The sequence below is a fragment of the Citrus sinensis genome, chromosome 5 (genome assembly GCF_022201045.2).
Source record: "Citrus sinensis cultivar Valencia sweet orange chromosome 5, DVS_A1.0, whole genome shotgun sequence".
NCBI lineage: Eukaryota > Viridiplantae > Streptophyta > Magnoliopsida > Sapindales > Rutaceae > Citrus > Citrus sinensis.
The window spans coordinates 14,553,889-14,571,122 of record NC_068560.1 but is presented as its reverse complement, the minus strand read 5'-3'; the positions used below and the strand labels follow the sequence as shown (position 1 = coordinate 14,571,122).

The window sequence follows — 17,234 nt, the reverse complement described above, 5'->3', positions numbered from 1 at the left end:
ATTCTTGTGATTCGTGAATTTGAGTAGAGTAGCGCAAGTTACTCTTAATTAAGAAATCACCTATGTGAGAGAGAAGTGAGGCCACTTGAAAGGCAATTGTTATGACTTAATTATCAGAAACTCTTATACAACTAGATAGATGTTCATGGCCAAAACAAGCATAACCATGAGGACTCAATTGTGTTAGGTGAGAATGTTGTGTGAAGTATGCTAAAGTATGCCATCGTTTACATAAATGGCAGAGTAGTTCAAGGACACATTTACTAGGCAGCTAGTAAAGTAAACATGCTTTCACAAGGGAATGTTCAAAGGGTAAAGCCTGCCTATCCTAAGTAGGTCTTAAATTGTGGAACTCTATCATATGGTAAAAATGGTTTTTATGTCAAAACCATCCAGTTTTCTATATTTTGCATCTACCAAATTTCATTCATGTGTGGGATTGTTGCGAAAATAACATATTGAGTTTTTATTTTAAAACATAATTTTGAGTGGATCTACTTTGTGTAAGTCGGTCATAAGTGATTTGGATACTCCTCCGAGAGTGTATTAAAATTATATATATATATTGAAAATGATGTTTAGGTGAATGAGAAATTGACACTCAAAATACACCGATTGACTGCTTTGAATAAGAACATGAGTTATAAAGATTGTAACGTCTAGTTGAATTCGAAATTGATTACCTAATCAAATCCATAATTTATTATTTGTAACTACTAATTGATTTAGAATTTATTATGAGATTGTAATGGTCAAATAAATTTAGATTTTAATATGTAATTAATTCTATAATTTAATATGTGATTAATGGGGTGTGGTTACACTTTGAATTTAATTTAAGAATTAAATCAAAGTTTTAATATGCAGTGGTAGAGTGTGCTTAATAAGAAATTAAATGTAGCGGTTACAAAATTTATGTAGTCAAATTTTTGGATGAAAATATCCCTTACAAAATTCTATAAATTGACGTTCTTCTTCATTTCAGAGAATATGCAAGGAGAGTAAGAGGCATACAAAATGTCTAGAAAGAAGCGATAGATGGAAGAATGGAATTAGTTTATCTTCAATTCTTCCTTTGTTGTACATTTATTTTTGTAGAGTTCAAACACAATGGTGATGCGCCGCCAAAGCTATTCATCATCGATGTATCCTAGGAAATAGACATTATTCAAATCCTAAAGCACCGAATGGTAGAAGGAAAATATATTTTAAGGAAATTGTGGGATTAAACAGGCCTTGACTTGCATTCTATTATGTTGTTTATAATAATTTGTTGTTATTTCAATTTTGTCATTATAAACTTGTGATAAATGTCTAAGTGGCTCATTAGTAAGCTTAAGTAGTCTAAAAAGGTTTTGTGACAGGTCATATGTTGCCTAAGGTGTATGGATTTCAACTGGTGTATTTTACATATAACGTAGGTTATTTTGTATCACTCTTATTTGGTCATCACAATAATTAGTATTTTAGTTGTAATGTATGTTGTTTTTGTAAAGTCCTAATTTATGATTTGGAATTTCAGAATATGTTCCTTCTATATTGATTATGTGTGTTTTCCCTTACACTAATGCAAACCAATTGTGTAGATTGAAGAGCGAGAAAAGTATATTTACGGGTTAATTTTATTGCTTTTATCATTAAATGTAATTATAATATAATTCGGGTTTTATGAGGTCAATGAGGGGTGCTAATAGTCCAACTTTTTAAAAGGCCTAATTCAAAATCATTCGTAGAGTAGATCTTTTTGCATCCTCAAAATTCCTTATAAAGTCCATTTCTTATTGAAATTACTTAAATAACTAAATGAAAATCAATTATTGCTTTGAATGAAAATCAATTAAACACTTAAATAAAATATTATTTTAACCAAATCTTTACACCATCCTAGTTCATAATTTATATTTGTTTTTCAATTTTAAAGATGGCTTTAAGAGTTTATAGTTATGGAGATATAAATAATATTGTTTTAACTAGATTTTGGGATGAAGGAAAAAGAAACTAGAAACCTAGTTAAACATAATAAAATTTGTATTAAGGGTAACAGGGGTGTGTTGCGTAGCCAAGGTGTGTTATTTGAGATGGCTTTGGGTGAAGGTCGAGAGCGAAGGGAGGAAGTGAGTGAGCTTTGAGAGACTTGGATTTGGAGTGAGAGTGGGCTTGATGGACTGTGTTTAACTTGCAAAATGGAGAAGAGAGGTTAAAGGTGGAGCCGGCGATGGCTAACGACCACACTCCGACACTCAAGTAAGTTTTCGGATAATATTTTGGGTCTTAAGAGCTTGCAACCCTTAACAATGGTGACTAGAGGTTCAAGAAAGTCTCAACCTCTTTTTTTATGTGTGTATTTGTTATGAGTATTCATAAGTGAGAAAAATAGAACTTGAACGCCTTTATATGAAGTGCCTTTGGTGCCCTGGTCACCTATCACTTGGAGCCCTAAAGAATATGTTATTCCTTTGCCTTGTATATTCATTTGGAGTATTGGAAGCATGCTTGGAGAGCAAGTAAGACGTTATTTGCTTGGTTTGTTCTCTTTTACATGTGGCGCATACTGCATGGTGGTCTTGGATGCCTCAACTGAGACTGTCTGGAGGACCATTGTCCTTAGACAATGTTTGGTTGGCCAGAGAGGAGGTGGGAGAGGAGCTGAATTTAAAATCCCTAATAATTTCTTTTGTTTGGTTGGAATAAACTAGCTAGAAATTAATCTCCATAGAAATTTAATTTCTGTTGTAGTAAGGAATTCAATTTTCTTCTGTGAGGGGGTAGAAATTCTAATTTCATCATTTAAAAATATTCAAATTGTCATTTGTAACCCTACTATATTTTTTAATTTCTAATTTTACCCTTACTTAAAATTTAAAATATGAAACCCTAAAATATTTTATGTCTTACAATTTCTCTATAACCAGCAGCCCCCTCTCCAATTTTCATCCATTTGCACAGCACAGCCGCTGCCATCGTTTGTTTATTGAACTAGCTTTGATTAATTAATTATGGCTAAGTTTATTGGAGTAGCCTTGATTCGTTTGTTCGTTGAGTGTATGATAATGGGAATTAGTACTGCTGATGTTCATCTTTGAGTTTGTTGAGTTTGTTAATTGCATAATTATTTCGATTAGGTAATGTTTTAGAGAATTTGATGTGCTTTGCTATGTAACAAGTTTCCACTTTTCATTGTGCCAATCATAAATCTATGGCTTTTGGGTAACAAGTTTCAGGTTTCTTCCATCGCATTCTTTCAAATTCTATCATTTTGCATTTATGAAATTATATAAACTTATCTCTCTGAGCTTCCCATCTTCAATTTTTCTTCTAATGCATCATTATTATGCTTGATGTGGCAATTATCTCTATAACTTAATCATACTTACTTTTGATTTTAAAATTTATATTGTTGAGTGTGGACCTCCTTCATTGGCAATTATTGTTAGCCTATGATTTAAGCATTTGCATTAATGAAATTATATAAACTTGTCTCTCTGAGCTTCCCATCTTCAATTTTTCTTCATTAGGAGGGAGATGTCATGTGATCCTTTTGAGGAAGCATTCGATGCTGTAAATGAGATGGAATCACTTGGAGATAGCATGGTAACTAGTATAGAAACCTCAGAAGAGTGGAACACTTGGAGGACAAATTTAGCACAAGAGATGTATCATCAACGGAGAGCAAGTAGACAGAGCACATGAAAACTCCTTAAAAAAATTGTTATTTTTTGTTATTCCATTTGCTGGATTGTACATGTAGTATTAGTTTCTGACTTTGGAGATTTTGTATTCTGGTACATCTCTCTTAATGGTTAAATGTGATAATGTGATATCGATGTTTTATTTTATTTTATCACTTTGTCCATAGCTCTGTTTCTGGTTTGCCTCAATTGAGATTTGGTGTTCTTTACTGTTAAGTCTTGAGGTTATATAATGTGCATTAGAGCAAGATTACCAGTGTTGTTTAGTTTTTATTGCTTGATGCTTAAAGCTTCTGGTTTTGATGGTTGAAAAATTATTGCAACTACTTTAGTCTTTAGACTGGAGATGGTGGTGGTGGTTGTGTGATCAGCTTGTAGGCCCAAGTGTTTCTGTTTTCTGGTTAGTAAAGTTCATATCTTTATTGGCCTCCTCAATTAAGAAGAACAAATAAATTATCTTGTGTGCATGCTTTGTTTCTTACTCTTTATTGGTTTATTTACTTGCATATTTATTACTTATGATTTTATCTTTCGTTAGACCGTCTTTAGATTTCTATTTAATTTTTAATTTTTTTAATTTTTTTAATTGTCGAAATTTAGAAGCATTTAAGTTTTATAAGGTTATGTTCTATGGCACCCACACTTGACCTTTGCTATTTGATCACTGCTATTAATTTAGTCATATATTTATAGTTGGCAGAAATTTTTTTCCCACTTTTTTGGGATGGAAGTTTACATTATATTAATATAATTTATATCATTGATAGTTCAGTATTAAGTCAAAGGATAAATTTATCCAACCAGAAAAATTATAATTCTTTTCCCTATGAAATTTTATGTTAAACCAAATAATGGAATTTAATTTTTCCATTCTCCTCCTCTCTTTTCTTCTCCCTTCCTTTCCATTTCACTCCTCTCCTTTCCTCCCATTTCTTCAAACCGAATACCACCTAAGAATATTAAATTTGTAAGATAACCGGCGTATAAAATTATCCATTTTTTTCCTATTTTTGATAAATATGAAATCTCAGCTGTTGGATTAATTTATGTTGAATCCAATGTTGAATGCTTTGCTACGGTATGGCGGAGGGATTTTTGAGTCCCTTTATTGCAGCAGCTGCTTGCTTACAAGGTTCTAAAATTAAACTGTTGCTTGAAGGAGGTCAATTGACTTAGCTAAGTTCGCTTGACTTAAAACAGTGCAGTAATATACCAAGTTATTCCAATTGCTTTATCAAATTTATTTCATTTGGAAGAACCAATTACTTTACTGGTATACGAAATTGCAAGAATCATCACAAACAGCGTCCTGATCTTCGATCCATGGATCTGTGGATACAAAAAATGAAAACATCCGTGAACTCATAGGGACGTTTCCCGCAGCAATCATCATGTTTTGAACGTGTCTTAATATTTTGCAGTTCTTATTCCGAATAATGCTAGAGCTCCCAAGTAATACCGTATTTGCTCTATCCATGGAGATCACCGCATATAAGAAGGCTGGTATTTTTACACCATATGGCAAAGGGATTGTGTCTCTCTTAGCCCCTTTCCCCTCCATATATGCTTAACTTTCGCAGGCTCCGAAACAGTCACCATTCTGCATTTGACAAAACATCAATAATATCAATAGCCAATCAAGGAACCATGGAGACTTTACGTCCACATCTCGGCCAACACCTAATATCCCGTCCCAGGGATGAGTAGTTTTATATTTAATTTGATAAATCCCTGCACGCAAGCTGTGAATTTATAAAGAGATTGCATGAAGTGGTCCAAAGTTCCCCTGCAAGTTTGGAGTTGAAGGAAAGGGCAGAGGAGTTTACAGTCCTACCCTTTCCACCAAAAAAGTATACTCCAGATGTTTCCTGAAATGAACAAACAATTGGTTATCTCAGAACCAACACATTCAAATTAATAAATAGCTTAGACTTCTAAATATTTAATTTCTAAGACAGCTTGTTCAATCCTCTGTGACGACAGATTTATTTGAAGGGAATAGAATTTTAAAAATGATAAAGAGAAATATTATGCTTTACACAGTTCACATACCATCAATTTCACAGAAAGTGTGGGTAGCAGAGTTATTATAGAAAAAAGCAAGTACAATGGACCAGATTAGTTATATGCACAAATGAAAATTTAAGCAAGGAAAAATTACTGGAGGGGCAAGAGCAGCATCGAGAACAGAATTGATCCCCTTTTCAGGTGACTGCAAAAGGCCCAGAAGCTTCAATACAGTGAATGCCATAAGAGAGAGAAATGAAGGAACTTCTCGCATGATGTTCGTTTTTACTACACCAGGATCTGCAGCTCTGCAGTGTTGAATAAAACCAAAAACAAAACTATCAAGTCAAGCAGAGACGATCATTTAACGAACCTACTTCCCTTAGGATAAAACAAGGGAATAAAGTTTTGCATAAATATAAAAATGATGCCAAATGTGTGAGGATGTTTGACATGCCTATAGGTAGCTTCCACTTCAAACATGATGTTATTATGACGGGTAAAAAAAGATGCAAACACATACATGACTGATACATGACGAGATTTATCCAAACCAAGATTTCGGTGAAGCTCATATGAGAAAATAAGTAAATATACTGTTACAACACAAAATGATAAGATCGTTAGAACCGAGATAAGAGAAAAATATGAAAATTTTATGAGGCATTAATTACATTTGGAATACTCATAGATACGAGCACATGGATAACATTTTGATCTCAGGAAGAACTTCCCAGTGATGGTCTCATTGTTGACCTGTGCATTAAACACTAAAGTAAAAAAGAGTTAATGCAATGGCATTCAACTAAAAGAAAAAATATGGTTCAAAATAGAAAATGTAATAATGGATGGTAATGCAAGGCTTCTCATTGTGGAACTTTTTACCCATTTAATTTCCCTGCTTAACAATTGAGATGCAAGTCAAGCTCCATCCAGAAGGATTAAATGATTAAAAAACTTTCAACTTTTACATGAAAATCAGGCACAGGCATATAAATCCTACTCCAATGAAGATTTTATGGAGAAAAAGATCAAACGTTGAACCACTCTGTTTAAAGAACAAATGCCTCATGTACAAAAGATTGGTAGCACTCACCGTTTCGATGAGTGAAGGATGTAACATTCACTATCCTAGAAGGAACAGGGCTGTTCTTGAGAAGCGGTAATAGAAGTTTAGTCAGAAAGAAAGCACCAATGTAGTTTGTACTCATCATCCTGGGAAATGACGAAAAAATGGATCACAAATCTTGGAGTAGGAATCCAGATGTGCCAGTGCTACCAACCACCACAAGGATACAATATATTTCATTTCAGAATAAAACTGACGCCACCTAATGCAACATGCAAGAGACCAAAGAAGCATACCATACACATAACAGAAAAATAAGCAGTGAGGATGGAAAAACACAGCACAAGAGCCCGATGCACTTTTGGAGGATTTAAATTGCATGACTATAAAGAGATATTGAGCTGCCTAATGTTGGCTTTTGCGGCACTAGTATTACAAGTAACATAAGTCACAGAAACTCGCATAAAAATCTTATGTATAAATCTATGTTGTCAAAAGAAAAATCAGCATGCTGGAACTTGTAGAACTTGGTAGTTGGCACCACATGGCAAGTGTGAATGCTAAAATTTGCACAGGATAATATGAACATGGACTGCTATTTCCAGTAATGAAGTTCAGCTTCCAATTAATAGAAAATTATCAAGATAATTACTGATCATAGCCTTCAGGTGTAAGTCGAGACGATGTTGCCAATATCCCAGCATTGTTAATCAAGAGTTGGATAGACAAATGCATATCCGAATCCAAAAGCCACTGTTGAAGTGAGTCTTTGAACTTCAAGACTGACTGGAATGAAGACAGGTCGACCTGAAAAGCTTCAAGACAGGCATCTTTATTCCGACTAGTTATGTCTGCCATAGTCTGTTATACAGCCAACAGCAACAAGCACAATCAGACGTGCATATTAGGGAAACAAGTATAAGAAGGATAAACATATTCCTTTAGAAGTACCTCTGATAATAAATGGGACGAACGCCCGACTGCAGACATGATAGAAAATTTCAGCAAATAAAAAACTTGTAACATGAAAGGAAAATTTCTTTGCTCTACAATGGAAGAAACATTTTATGCAATTCTGACTAAAGAACAACCAATCAGGCCATTCATTAAAGGGATAGTACCGAGAACAACGTGAAAACCTTCCCTCGAAAGAGCATAAGCCGCAGCTGCACCCAGGCCAGATGTAGCCTGCAGTATAAAGTTACATAAAAATATGCGGGTTAGGAAGAACTAGTACATACATAAATTTACACACACACGGAAAAATGAAGATGGCTTACACCCGTAACAATACAAACAGGCCTCTTAATTCCAGTAATTGGAGGAACACAGCGTTTATACGGATTAGATTTCCGAGGAAACAGATTTTGAAATAACAATTGGAAGTGTGACGTCAGAAGGGAAACAGGCCAGAGCAATGCCATTCTCCAGAACTCCACTGAGCATACAAAATGGATTACCGCTTTCAACTCTTTCATAACTAGCAGCATTTCAATTAAACCCCACAATCAATCCTATTAAATTGAATTAAAATTAAATAATCGGGTAAGTGAAAGTAAAATTAACCTGAGGAGGACTGTTACTAAAACCAGATTAAAAAATAAAAAATTTGCAATCTATATTAACGGGCGATTTTGCACCTGGTTGGGTGGTTTTCAATTTTCAGGTGGCTAACGGAAGCAGCTGCTGTGACTTGGGAGCATGAGGCGGTCAGTTGATGGGCGATTGAATTTCAAGTTTCTTTGAAATTCAAGTTTGAGTTCGAGTTTGAGTTCATATTAGAAAAGGTTAATATACACTTTGTCATTGTGTGGGCGTATGAATGATAGTGATATGCGCTCACTTATCAAATCATAACGTGACATCATAATTTGATAACGTAATTTTCAAATACCGTTTTTGAAAATGAAAATGAAAATGTATTTCGTAGTTTGCTTTAAAACTAAAATTTGAAAATGAAAGTACCAAACGAACTGTATCTGAAAACTTGTTTTAGTATAATTTTTATTAGATTTTTTTCCCAATAATTACAGAACATGTGCAATTTTTTTTAAAAAAATTTGTCTTTTAGTATCTTGCAAATTATTTTTAGCGAAATAAACCATATCATGTTTTTTAACATCTTTATCTTATAAATACAATGAACATTACTATTTAACATATTTTAGACATGAGAGGGTCAAAATACAAATTTATAAGAATTTTGTCTTTGCAAATGGGACTTTTTCTGAAAGTAAAATTATATTATTGCATTAGTTGTTTTGTATTATGGTGTATTGCATTAAGGTGTATTAAGCTATAATAAAATATCATGTTTGGTGCAATATGTGATGTAATACATGTAATAATATTTTATATTACTATTAATATTAAATTAACAATATTTAAATTTATTAATATTTAAATATTTATTATTGGTTATATTAGATTATTTAAAAATAACTAATTTTATAATATTAATTATTCTAATATAATTAAATTAAATTTATTTATTATTTAAGTATATACTATAGTTATATTTATTTATTAAATAATAATCAATTTTTATATATTAATTTTTATTATATAATTAAATAATACATTATTTGTTATATTTATAATATAATTAAAATAAAAATACAATATAATGTTATTAAAAATAAATTATTAATTTCTAATTTATATTAATAATTATAATGCAAAAATAAAAGAAAAATAAAAATTAACATTATATATATTACAAATCTATTTTCATTTATTATAATAATAAATTAATTAATTAATTAATTAAAAAAAAAAAAGACTAATGCAGCAAATTGCCGCACTCATATCAGATTTAGCTAATAGCCTAATAGCACATTATAATGCACCTTAATTCAGCAATTGCTGCAACCAAGTATGGAACTGCATAGCATTATGTTATGACGAGTGACAAACACACCCTAAATGTATAAAAAAAAACCTCTTAATTCCACGGTTTCAAATGCTTTGTATTAACAATTTTTCTTAGCTTTGTATAGAAAACACAGAGCTAGCACAAAAAACTGGACAGACTTTAGCTATTTAAACCTTAATTAATTTAAAATATTGGTGTGAAGTTCACAACAGGAATTTAAGAGAACACAATTTCTTCCATTCTATTCAATAACATCACCATTCCTTGTATGAAATGCCTCCAAACTTATGCAATCAGCACTGAAGTATACAACACTCTAGACATACAGACTGACATACAGTCATGGAATGACACCAGAAGCTAAAACACGGAACCGCTGCTTCTTTGAATTGCCTCAATTCTATACAAAATTTTGGGGCATCTATCCTTCAAAATTTGGGTGAAGATTACCGGTAAATGTTGAAAATGAATCCGGCCAAAATTCGGAACCTGAACGAAGTTAAGTACAAAGAACTAGTTCAACTAGTTGTTTTTCTCAGCATTCTTCAAAGTTGGGTGTTCTAACCGTTGAAAGACCGGAGAGTATGTATGGCGACAGGTAATCATGATGAGGACAAATGTGTTAGCAGCCAGAAACAGTAAGCCTGCGAGCCAGAGTTGTAAGAAGACATTTTTACCCTTAAATTCCAGCAAATATCCCCACATCAACCAGTGAAGCTGAGCACCTATCCATACAAGAATGCAACTTAAGCCTTCCCACTTGAGCTTCATATTGCTCCATGGCAGTATCAGGGGCAACAAGCAAAAGAACCACACAAAATACTGTGCCGTGACAACCTGTAAAAGAAACAAATCCAGCACCATAGTGAAAATCAGAGAGATTTTGTTATGAGAAGGTTCTTCAACTGTCAAAAGTAGGTTGGTTGCTGTGGATTGTAGAGTGATGCTCACAAATCTACGAAGCAATCACCTGTGTGCTTCTGTTTCTAATATTCTAATGGGCAAAGCAGGTATCTTAATACCAGAGAAGTGCATTTTCTGATGAACGAACCTTGTTGAATGCCACAAACGCCACCGTCTGCATAAAGAGGCAAAATGGTAGATCTTGAGCGAAGCGGAAAATGAGAACCAGCTGTACTATAAATTGAGGCAAAAAAGAGATGAGCTTTTCCACCATCAAGAACTCATGTTCATAATGGAGATAGATGTGATAAAAATATATAGAAAAATTATGTCTTGGATCTGTACGAGTAAGATGATATAGTAGTGCCTCATGTAAGAACTCCCATCCATACAAGTAGAAAAAAAGACCAGTACATGAAAGGAAAACAGCTCCTGACACCAGCCCAAACATTACTCTTTCTTTTGAAAATACAGTTTTTAGTGCTTTCCATAGGTCATACTGATCAGTTACTTTATTACTACTTCGAAGAGTCTTGTCTTGTCTAGAGCTCCAATTCTGGAGTCTGGGCTTCAAACCAGATCGGAAGAAAAGTGGATCAAGTATCAGGATAATAGGAAGCACATAAATTATCGGATAAATTCTGAAATGGACAACAAGTCCATACCAAAATGCAGCTTGTAACACATTACCTGTGAACAAGAAACAAGGCATTAGTTTGTTCAATGTCAATGATTTTGGATCTTACAATTACACAATAGTCAAGCTCTTTGTGGAAAACAAACCATAATACATGCATCGTAACGAATAAGAGGAAACGAAATCAAAGAGACTGATTCCTCCATGTAATCCACCCTCTAACTTCCCAAATTTATATAAATACTCATATCTAAAATTAAGTAGCCTCTCAATCAAATACACCATTTTGGTGTAAAATCTACTTTAGCCATTCAAAAATGGATTTTATACTCTCTGTGGAAGTCTATGTTACCAACTTCTACCTGCTGCCTAACTGGCTGACTGCTCACAAACGCCATCAACCCAAAACTCACCACCTATACCAGACCACATCAATTGATGCCTAGGAAAGCCATGCATCATTTCATGACCAAGAACAATCTCAATTTGCCACATTTGGTTAAGATAAACAACAGACTAATTGAAAATCTAAAAACTTGGAAGTAAAATATCGAAAGATTTACCTATGTTCACAATAGTTTCAACACATAAAGAAATAATAGCAGCTTTATTTATTTGAAAAAGTCAAAATGGAAGTAGAAATGTACCCTTCAAAAGGCAGATAATGATCCACAAAATCATGGCACAAACAATGGGTTCACAGTTCCCCCGGGTCCCAATGGTGAAGGTAAATGGATTGAAGAGCCACACCACTGCAGAATACATGCATAGATCCTCAGGCACTTTCCGTAGCTTCAAAATGGAATGAATAAACACACCCACAAGTAAATCTGTTATGTGAACATAACAGAAATTTATAATCAGGGCCCAATTAACCAAAAATGCCATTTGCTTTATTTTCTAAAATATAAAAGTTATGCAATTACCAACAATAGTACCACAAATACCTCATATAAAGGAAAAACATCAAGGGTATGTTTTCAATTGTTGCACTTTGGAAAAATTTTGAAAGCGTAATATTATTAAGTCCTCAGTAAACACCAGCTAACACTTACCACTGTCCACCCACTTATAATTGCCAGCCAGTAATTTCATTCCAAGGTAGCTACAAATTAAAAGACTCAACACAATAATGCTTACACAAAGGTAAGAAAGTTTTTGCACCTGAAGCTGAGAAAAGAAATTTTCCCCACGAGCGATGAATAATTGAATTTGGAATAAGAAAAAATGCTAGCAAAGGTGAATATCGATATGTAGTTCTTTTGTACGGGGAGTCTCCAGAAGCCATCAAGGAGGCAGCATCAGAAAACACAAGATAATCCACATCTGTATATCTAACCTCCATATGGGAGTCCTGCCATTCTCCATAAACAATGAGAATGGCACGGAAAATGGCTGAGAGCCAGAGCAATGAACGGATATTTATTGATATCATTGCTGAAAAATAAAATAAAACAACAATTTAACTTAATATCAATCAAATTAAGAACTAATATGAAATTTCCAATGCGGCAAATCAAAATGTTATCAAATCAAGCATATCATTGTGCACATTTTCACAAGCACTATAAATTAAGTTAAACTTAGCTGATTGAATCTTAGAATTAAAACTAAAAATGTTTCAAACAATTGCAATATTTGCAGAATTGAAATGAGTGATAGATACCTAGCTGCGACAGGGAGACGGACGGCAAATTTGAAAAAGCAGGAGCTGGCTCGGCATCACAGAAATGGGATTTCTTCATTTACCCATTTTGGTTTATAATCAGAAAACTGAAATTGACTTGTATTGATTTCAATATCAATATCAACGTAGCTATTTTCACGAGTTTGAGTTGTTTTTGTCAGAGCGTGAGTGGTGAACCGGTTAGTGTTACGAATTAGGTTTAGAATTGTGCTTTGGATTTTTTAATTTTCAGCCCTTTTTTTTAACAGTGCAGATCCGATCGGATGATTCGGATTGACCCGAATCCGATCTGATCCGAATCAAATCAAAATTGTAGAAATTTCATTCGATTGGATTTGACTTCAAATCCAAACCTGATCGAAATTAATTAAAATCGGATCGGATTGATCCGAAGCCTACCCTTAAAAAAATACAAAATATATATTAAAAGTATTCATCTTCTTGTAAAATTTCATCCTAAAAAATTATTTCTTTTAAATTTTTATTATAAAATATATATCCTAAAATTTTTAATTATTTTTTCTTATTATATTTGTTTGGGAAAAAATTAAAGATCAATAATGAAGTATCACGTGTCAATAAAATTTATAGTATTATACGATTAAAATAAGTCGTCAGAGGATACCTACACCTGATACACCTGATAGTCAAGTTAGTAAGTGGGGTACCCCATGTCAAAAGTGAAGTGGATGAAGAAATTATCTAAAATATTAGCTACATAAAATGCCTCCATCGCCCAAAGGAGAATATTTGATTTGGTAGAATTAAATAAGGAATATCTTACCGGAAAAAAAGGGACAATTGACTGTCATACCTGTAAAAATTAGAAGATAACATACTAAGGTGGTGTTTGGTTTGAAGAAAGAAGAGAAAAGGAGAGGAGTGAAATGGAGAGGAAGGGAGAAGAAAAGAGAAGAGGAGAATGGAGAAATTAAATTGTATTGTTTAGTTTAACATAAAATTTCATAAGGAAATGAATTATAATTTTTCTGGTTAGACAAATTTATCCTTTGACTTAATATTGAACTATCAATGATATAAATCAAATATGATGTAAACTTACATCCAAAAAAAAGGAAAAAAAATTATGTCAACTTTATATATATATATATATGACTTAATTAATAACATTGATCAAATATCAAAGATCAAGTGTGGGTGCAGCAGAAAATAACCTTATAAAACTTAAATACTTCTAAATTTTGACAATTTAAAAAAAAATGCAAAAAATTAAAAAAATTAAAAATTAAGTAGAAATCTAAAGACTGTCTAACGGAAGACAAAATCATAAGTAATAAATATCTAAGTAAATAAACCAATAAAGAGTAGGAAGTAAAGCATGCACACAAGATAATTTATTTTTTCTTTTGAATTAAGGAGGCTAATAAAGATCTGAACTTTACTAACCATAAAACATAAACACTTGGGCCTACAAGCTGATAACACAAACACAACCACCATCTCCAGTCTAAAGACTAAAGTAGTTGCAATAATTTTTAAACCATAAAAACCAGAAGCTTTAAGCATCAAGCAATAAAAACTGAACAACACTAGTAATCTTGCTGTAATGCACATTATATAACCTAAAAAATTAACAGTAAAGAACACTAAATCTTAATTGAGGCAAACCAAAAACAGAGATGTGGACAAAGTAATAAAATAAAATAAAGCATTGATGTCACATTATCACAATTAACCATTAAGAGAGATGTATCAAAATACAAAATCTCCAAAGTCAAAAACAAATATTACATCTACAATCCAACAAATGGAATAACAAAATATAACAATTTTTTTAAGGAGTTTTCATGTGCTCTGTCTACTTGCTCTCCATTGATGATACATCTCTTGTGCTAAAATTGTTCTCCATGTATTCCACTCTTTTGAGGTTTCTATACTAGTTATCATGCTACCTCCAAGTGATTCCACCTCATTTACAGTATCAAATGCTTCCTCAAAAGGATCATATGGCATCTCCCTCCTAATGAAGAAAAATTGAAGATGGGAAGCTCAGAGAGACAAGTTTATATAATTTTAGAAATGCAAATGCTTAAATCACATGCTAACAATAATTGCCAATGAAGGAGGTCCACACTCAACATTATAAATTTTAAAATCAAAAGTAAGTATGATTAAGTTATATAGGTAACTGCCACATCAAGCATAATAATGATCCATTAGAAGAAACATTGAAGATGGGAAGCTCAGAGAGATAAGTTTATATAATTTCATAAATTCAAAATGATAGAATTTGAAAGAATGCGGTGGAAGAAATCTAGAACTTGTTACCCGGAAGCCATAGATTTATTTATGATTGGCACAATGAAAACTAGAACTTGTTACATAGCAAAGCACATCAAATTCTTTAAAACATTACCTAATTGAAATAATTATACACTTACCAAAATCAACAAACTCAAAGATGAACATTAGCAGTACTAATTCCCATTATCATACACTCAACAAACAAACGAATCAATGCTACTCCAATAAACTTACCCATAATCAATTAATCAAAGCTAGTTGAATAAACAAACGAAACAATAATAACTTAGCCAACATTTCTCAGCAACTAAATAGAATCATAAACTCAACAAACAAACGAATCAAGGCTAGTTCAATAAACTCAGCCATAATTAATTAATCAAGGAAATTAATCAAGTCTAGTTTCAACAAACACATAGAATAAAAATTACTCAGCCACAATTTTCTCAGCAACCAAACAGAATCATAAACTCAACAAATGAAAAAAAATCAACGTATCAACAACTAAATAAATCTATGAAATCATAAAATTTACCATTGTTTTCATCTTGTTCTTCTTATTTTCAGATGAATTGACAGTAACAACTATGAATCGGTAGCAGCGGCTATGCAAATGGATAAAAATTGGAGAGGGGGCTGTTGGTTAGAGAGAAAGCGTAAGACTGAAAATATTTTAGGGTTTCATATTTTAAATTTAAGAAAGGGTAAAATTACAAATTTAAAAATATAGTATGGTTACAAATGACAATTTGAATATTTTTTAAGTTATGGAATTAGAATTCTCATCCCCTCATAGAAGAAACTGAATTCCTAACTATAGCAGAAATTAAATTTATATGGAGATTAATTCCCGGTTAGTTTATTCCAACCAAACAAAAGAAATTGTTAAGGATTTTAAATTTAGCTCATCTCCCACCTCCTCTCCTGCCAACCAAACATGGCTTAAATAGTGGTCCTCCAGACAATCTCAACTGAGGTATCCAAGACCACCATGCGTATGCGCCATATGTAAAAGAGAACAAACCAAGTAAATGTATGAATTTGATTTGGATTGAATTTCAACAATTCGTGGATTTCGTAGATTGGATTTGATTAAAAATTTATAATCCGTAAAATCGTGGATTGATGTCCAATCTGCAAAATCCTAGCTGCGAACACCCTAACACAAATAACAAGCTCAGTCATTTGCAAAAAATTACAGACAAGGTACCATATTTAGAGTTGAGATTGTTACCTTTAGATGGGTGTGACTTAGTGCTTGCTGTGGAGCAGCTGGCTAAGTTAGGACTAATAATGTGGGATTTTAAAAATATGAAAAATGGAATTTACGACAAAAGGAAAGAGAAATGTGCGGAGGAGGGCAACAACTAGACTTATTAAATTGGTAGAGCCGAGTGAAGCATTTATTACAACAATCTAATCATGGGGCCATGGCACAATTATGTTCCATCTACCCAAATTCAACATTAGGAACTGTGAACTTTGAGGTATGCCTTGAACCTGACTTGGTGAAATTACTAAGCCAATTTGAATATGTTTTTTCTTCAAAACCTAAAGGCCTACCGCCACCAAGAGCACAAGACCATAAAGATAAATTTTCAATAAGGAAACAATTAAAGATAAATTTTCAATTCTGATGATTGATGAATTTAATGGTAGTCGATACTTCTCCAAATTAGACTTACGGTCTGGATACTACCAAATTTGCATGCAAGCTTGGCCTTAACCTGCAAGTCTGAAGTCATTAAGAGATTTCTTGGGGATAACAGGATAATATAAGAGGCTTGTTAAAGATTACGACAAGATAAGTATGCCTCTCACTGACTTGCTGAAAAAAGACAATCTTGTATGGACAATTACAGCAACAGAAACATTTGAACAACTAAAGCGTGCTGGGACAACAACACCAGTTTTAGCCATGCCTGACTTTAGTAAGGTTTTTGTGGTAGAATGTGATGCATGTGGAAGCGGTATTAGGGTAGTACTAATGCAAGAAGGAAAACTAATCGTCTTTATTAATAAGGCTCTTTTTGAAAAAAAATCTTAGCCTCTCAACTTGGGAAAATGAGTTGTTGGCTAGTGTTTGCAATTACCAAATAGAG

The 17,234-nt window shown here is 32.9% G+C and overlaps 2 protein-coding genes and 2 long non-coding RNA genes across 14 annotated transcripts; 1 reads left to right on the top strand and 3 right to left on the bottom strand.

The window, feature by feature from the left end:
- The first annotated feature begins 2,651 nt into the window (after window positions 1-2,651).
- Window positions 2,652-3,841, top strand: LOC127902038 (uncharacterized). The gene is made up of 2 exons (XR_008054461.1): window positions 2,652-3,122; window positions 3,516-3,841. It is a non-coding gene; the product is annotated as an uncharacterized LOC127902038 (long non-coding RNA).
- Window positions 3,842-4,906: 1,065 nt separating this feature from the next.
- Window positions 4,907-8,571, bottom strand: LOC102614094 (uncharacterized). Of its 9 annotated transcripts, XM_025101968.2 has the most exons (11): window positions 8,406-8,570; window positions 8,046-8,279; window positions 7,887-7,953; window positions 7,717-7,745; window positions 7,418-7,626; window positions 6,793-6,911; window positions 6,371-6,466; window positions 6,220-6,292; window positions 5,851-6,004; window positions 5,524-5,557; window positions 4,907-5,289 (listed from the first exon to the last, which is right to left on the bottom strand). In XM_025101968.2, the coding sequence occupies exons 2-11, from the start codon at window positions 8,253-8,255 to the stop codon at window positions 5,282-5,284; spliced, it is 999 nt and encodes a 332-aa protein (XP_024957736.2). In that variant the 5' UTR covers window positions 8,256-8,279; window positions 8,406-8,570; the 3' UTR covers window positions 4,907-5,281. The 9 variants fall into 9 exon arrangements, with proteins under 9 accessions (XP_024957736.2, XP_006465781.2, XP_006465780.2 ...); XM_006465718.4 differs by having other exon boundaries at window positions 4,907-5,557; window positions 8,046-8,245; window positions 8,406-8,571; XM_006465717.4 differs by having other exon boundaries at window positions 4,907-5,557.
- Window positions 8,572-9,798: 1,227 nt separating this feature from the next.
- LOC102614763 (GPI mannosyltransferase 1) lies at window positions 9,799-13,162 on the bottom strand. Of its 3 annotated transcripts, none has more exons than XM_006465721.4 (5): window positions 12,847-13,162; window positions 12,345-12,617; window positions 11,828-11,932; window positions 10,692-11,233; window positions 9,799-10,477 (listed from the first exon to the last, which is right to left on the bottom strand). In XM_006465721.4, exons 1-5 carry the CDS (start codon window positions 12,923-12,925, stop codon window positions 10,163-10,165), a joined length of 1,314 nt encoding a protein of 437 aa, XP_006465784.2. In that variant the 5' UTR covers window positions 12,926-13,162; the 3' UTR covers window positions 9,799-10,162. The 3 variants fall into 3 exon arrangements, with proteins under 3 accessions (XP_006465784.2, XP_006465783.2, XP_006465785.2); XM_006465720.4 differs by having other exon boundaries at window positions 9,856-10,477; window positions 11,828-12,010; window positions 12,847-13,154; XM_006465722.4 differs by lacking the exon at window positions 12,345-12,617 and having other exon boundaries at window positions 9,856-10,477; window positions 11,828-12,010; window positions 12,847-13,158.
- A 1,360-nt stretch (window positions 13,163-14,522) lies between these two features.
- LOC102613593 (uncharacterized) lies at window positions 14,523-16,280 on the bottom strand. Its single transcript, XR_369357.4, has 2 exons — window positions 15,668-16,280; window positions 14,523-14,848 (listed from the first exon to the last, which is right to left on the bottom strand). It is a non-coding gene; the product is annotated as an uncharacterized LOC102613593 (long non-coding RNA).
- Window positions 16,281-17,234: the final 954 nt, after the last annotated feature.

Excerpts from the sequence above, each read along its gene's own strand:
- LOC102614094 (XM_006465717.4), bottom strand. The coding sequence starts at position 8,255 with ATGCTGCTAGTTATGAAAGAGTTGAAAGCGGTAATCCATTTTGTATGC. Across the intron at positions 7,627-7,716 it reads CGTCCCATTTATTATCAGAG|ACTATGGCAGACATAACTAG; the intron begins GTACTTCTAAAG and ends GCTGTATAACAG. Across the intron at positions 6,293-6,370 it reads TATCTATGAGTATTCCAAAT|TATATTTACTTATTTTCTCA; the intron begins GTAATTAATGCC and ends GTGTTGTAACAG.
- LOC102614763 (XM_006465720.4), bottom strand. The coding sequence starts at position 12,925 with ATGAAGAAATCCCATTTCTGTGATGCCGAGCCAGCTCCTGCTTTTTCA. Across the intron at positions 12,618-12,846 it reads CGTCTCCCTGTCGCAGCTAG|CAATGATATCAATAAATATC; the intron begins GTATCTATCACT and ends TTTATTTTTCAG. Across the intron at positions 10,478-10,691 it reads CGTTTGTGGCATTCAACAAG|GTTGTCACGGCACAGTATTT; the intron begins GTTCGTTCATCA and ends TTTCTTTTACAG.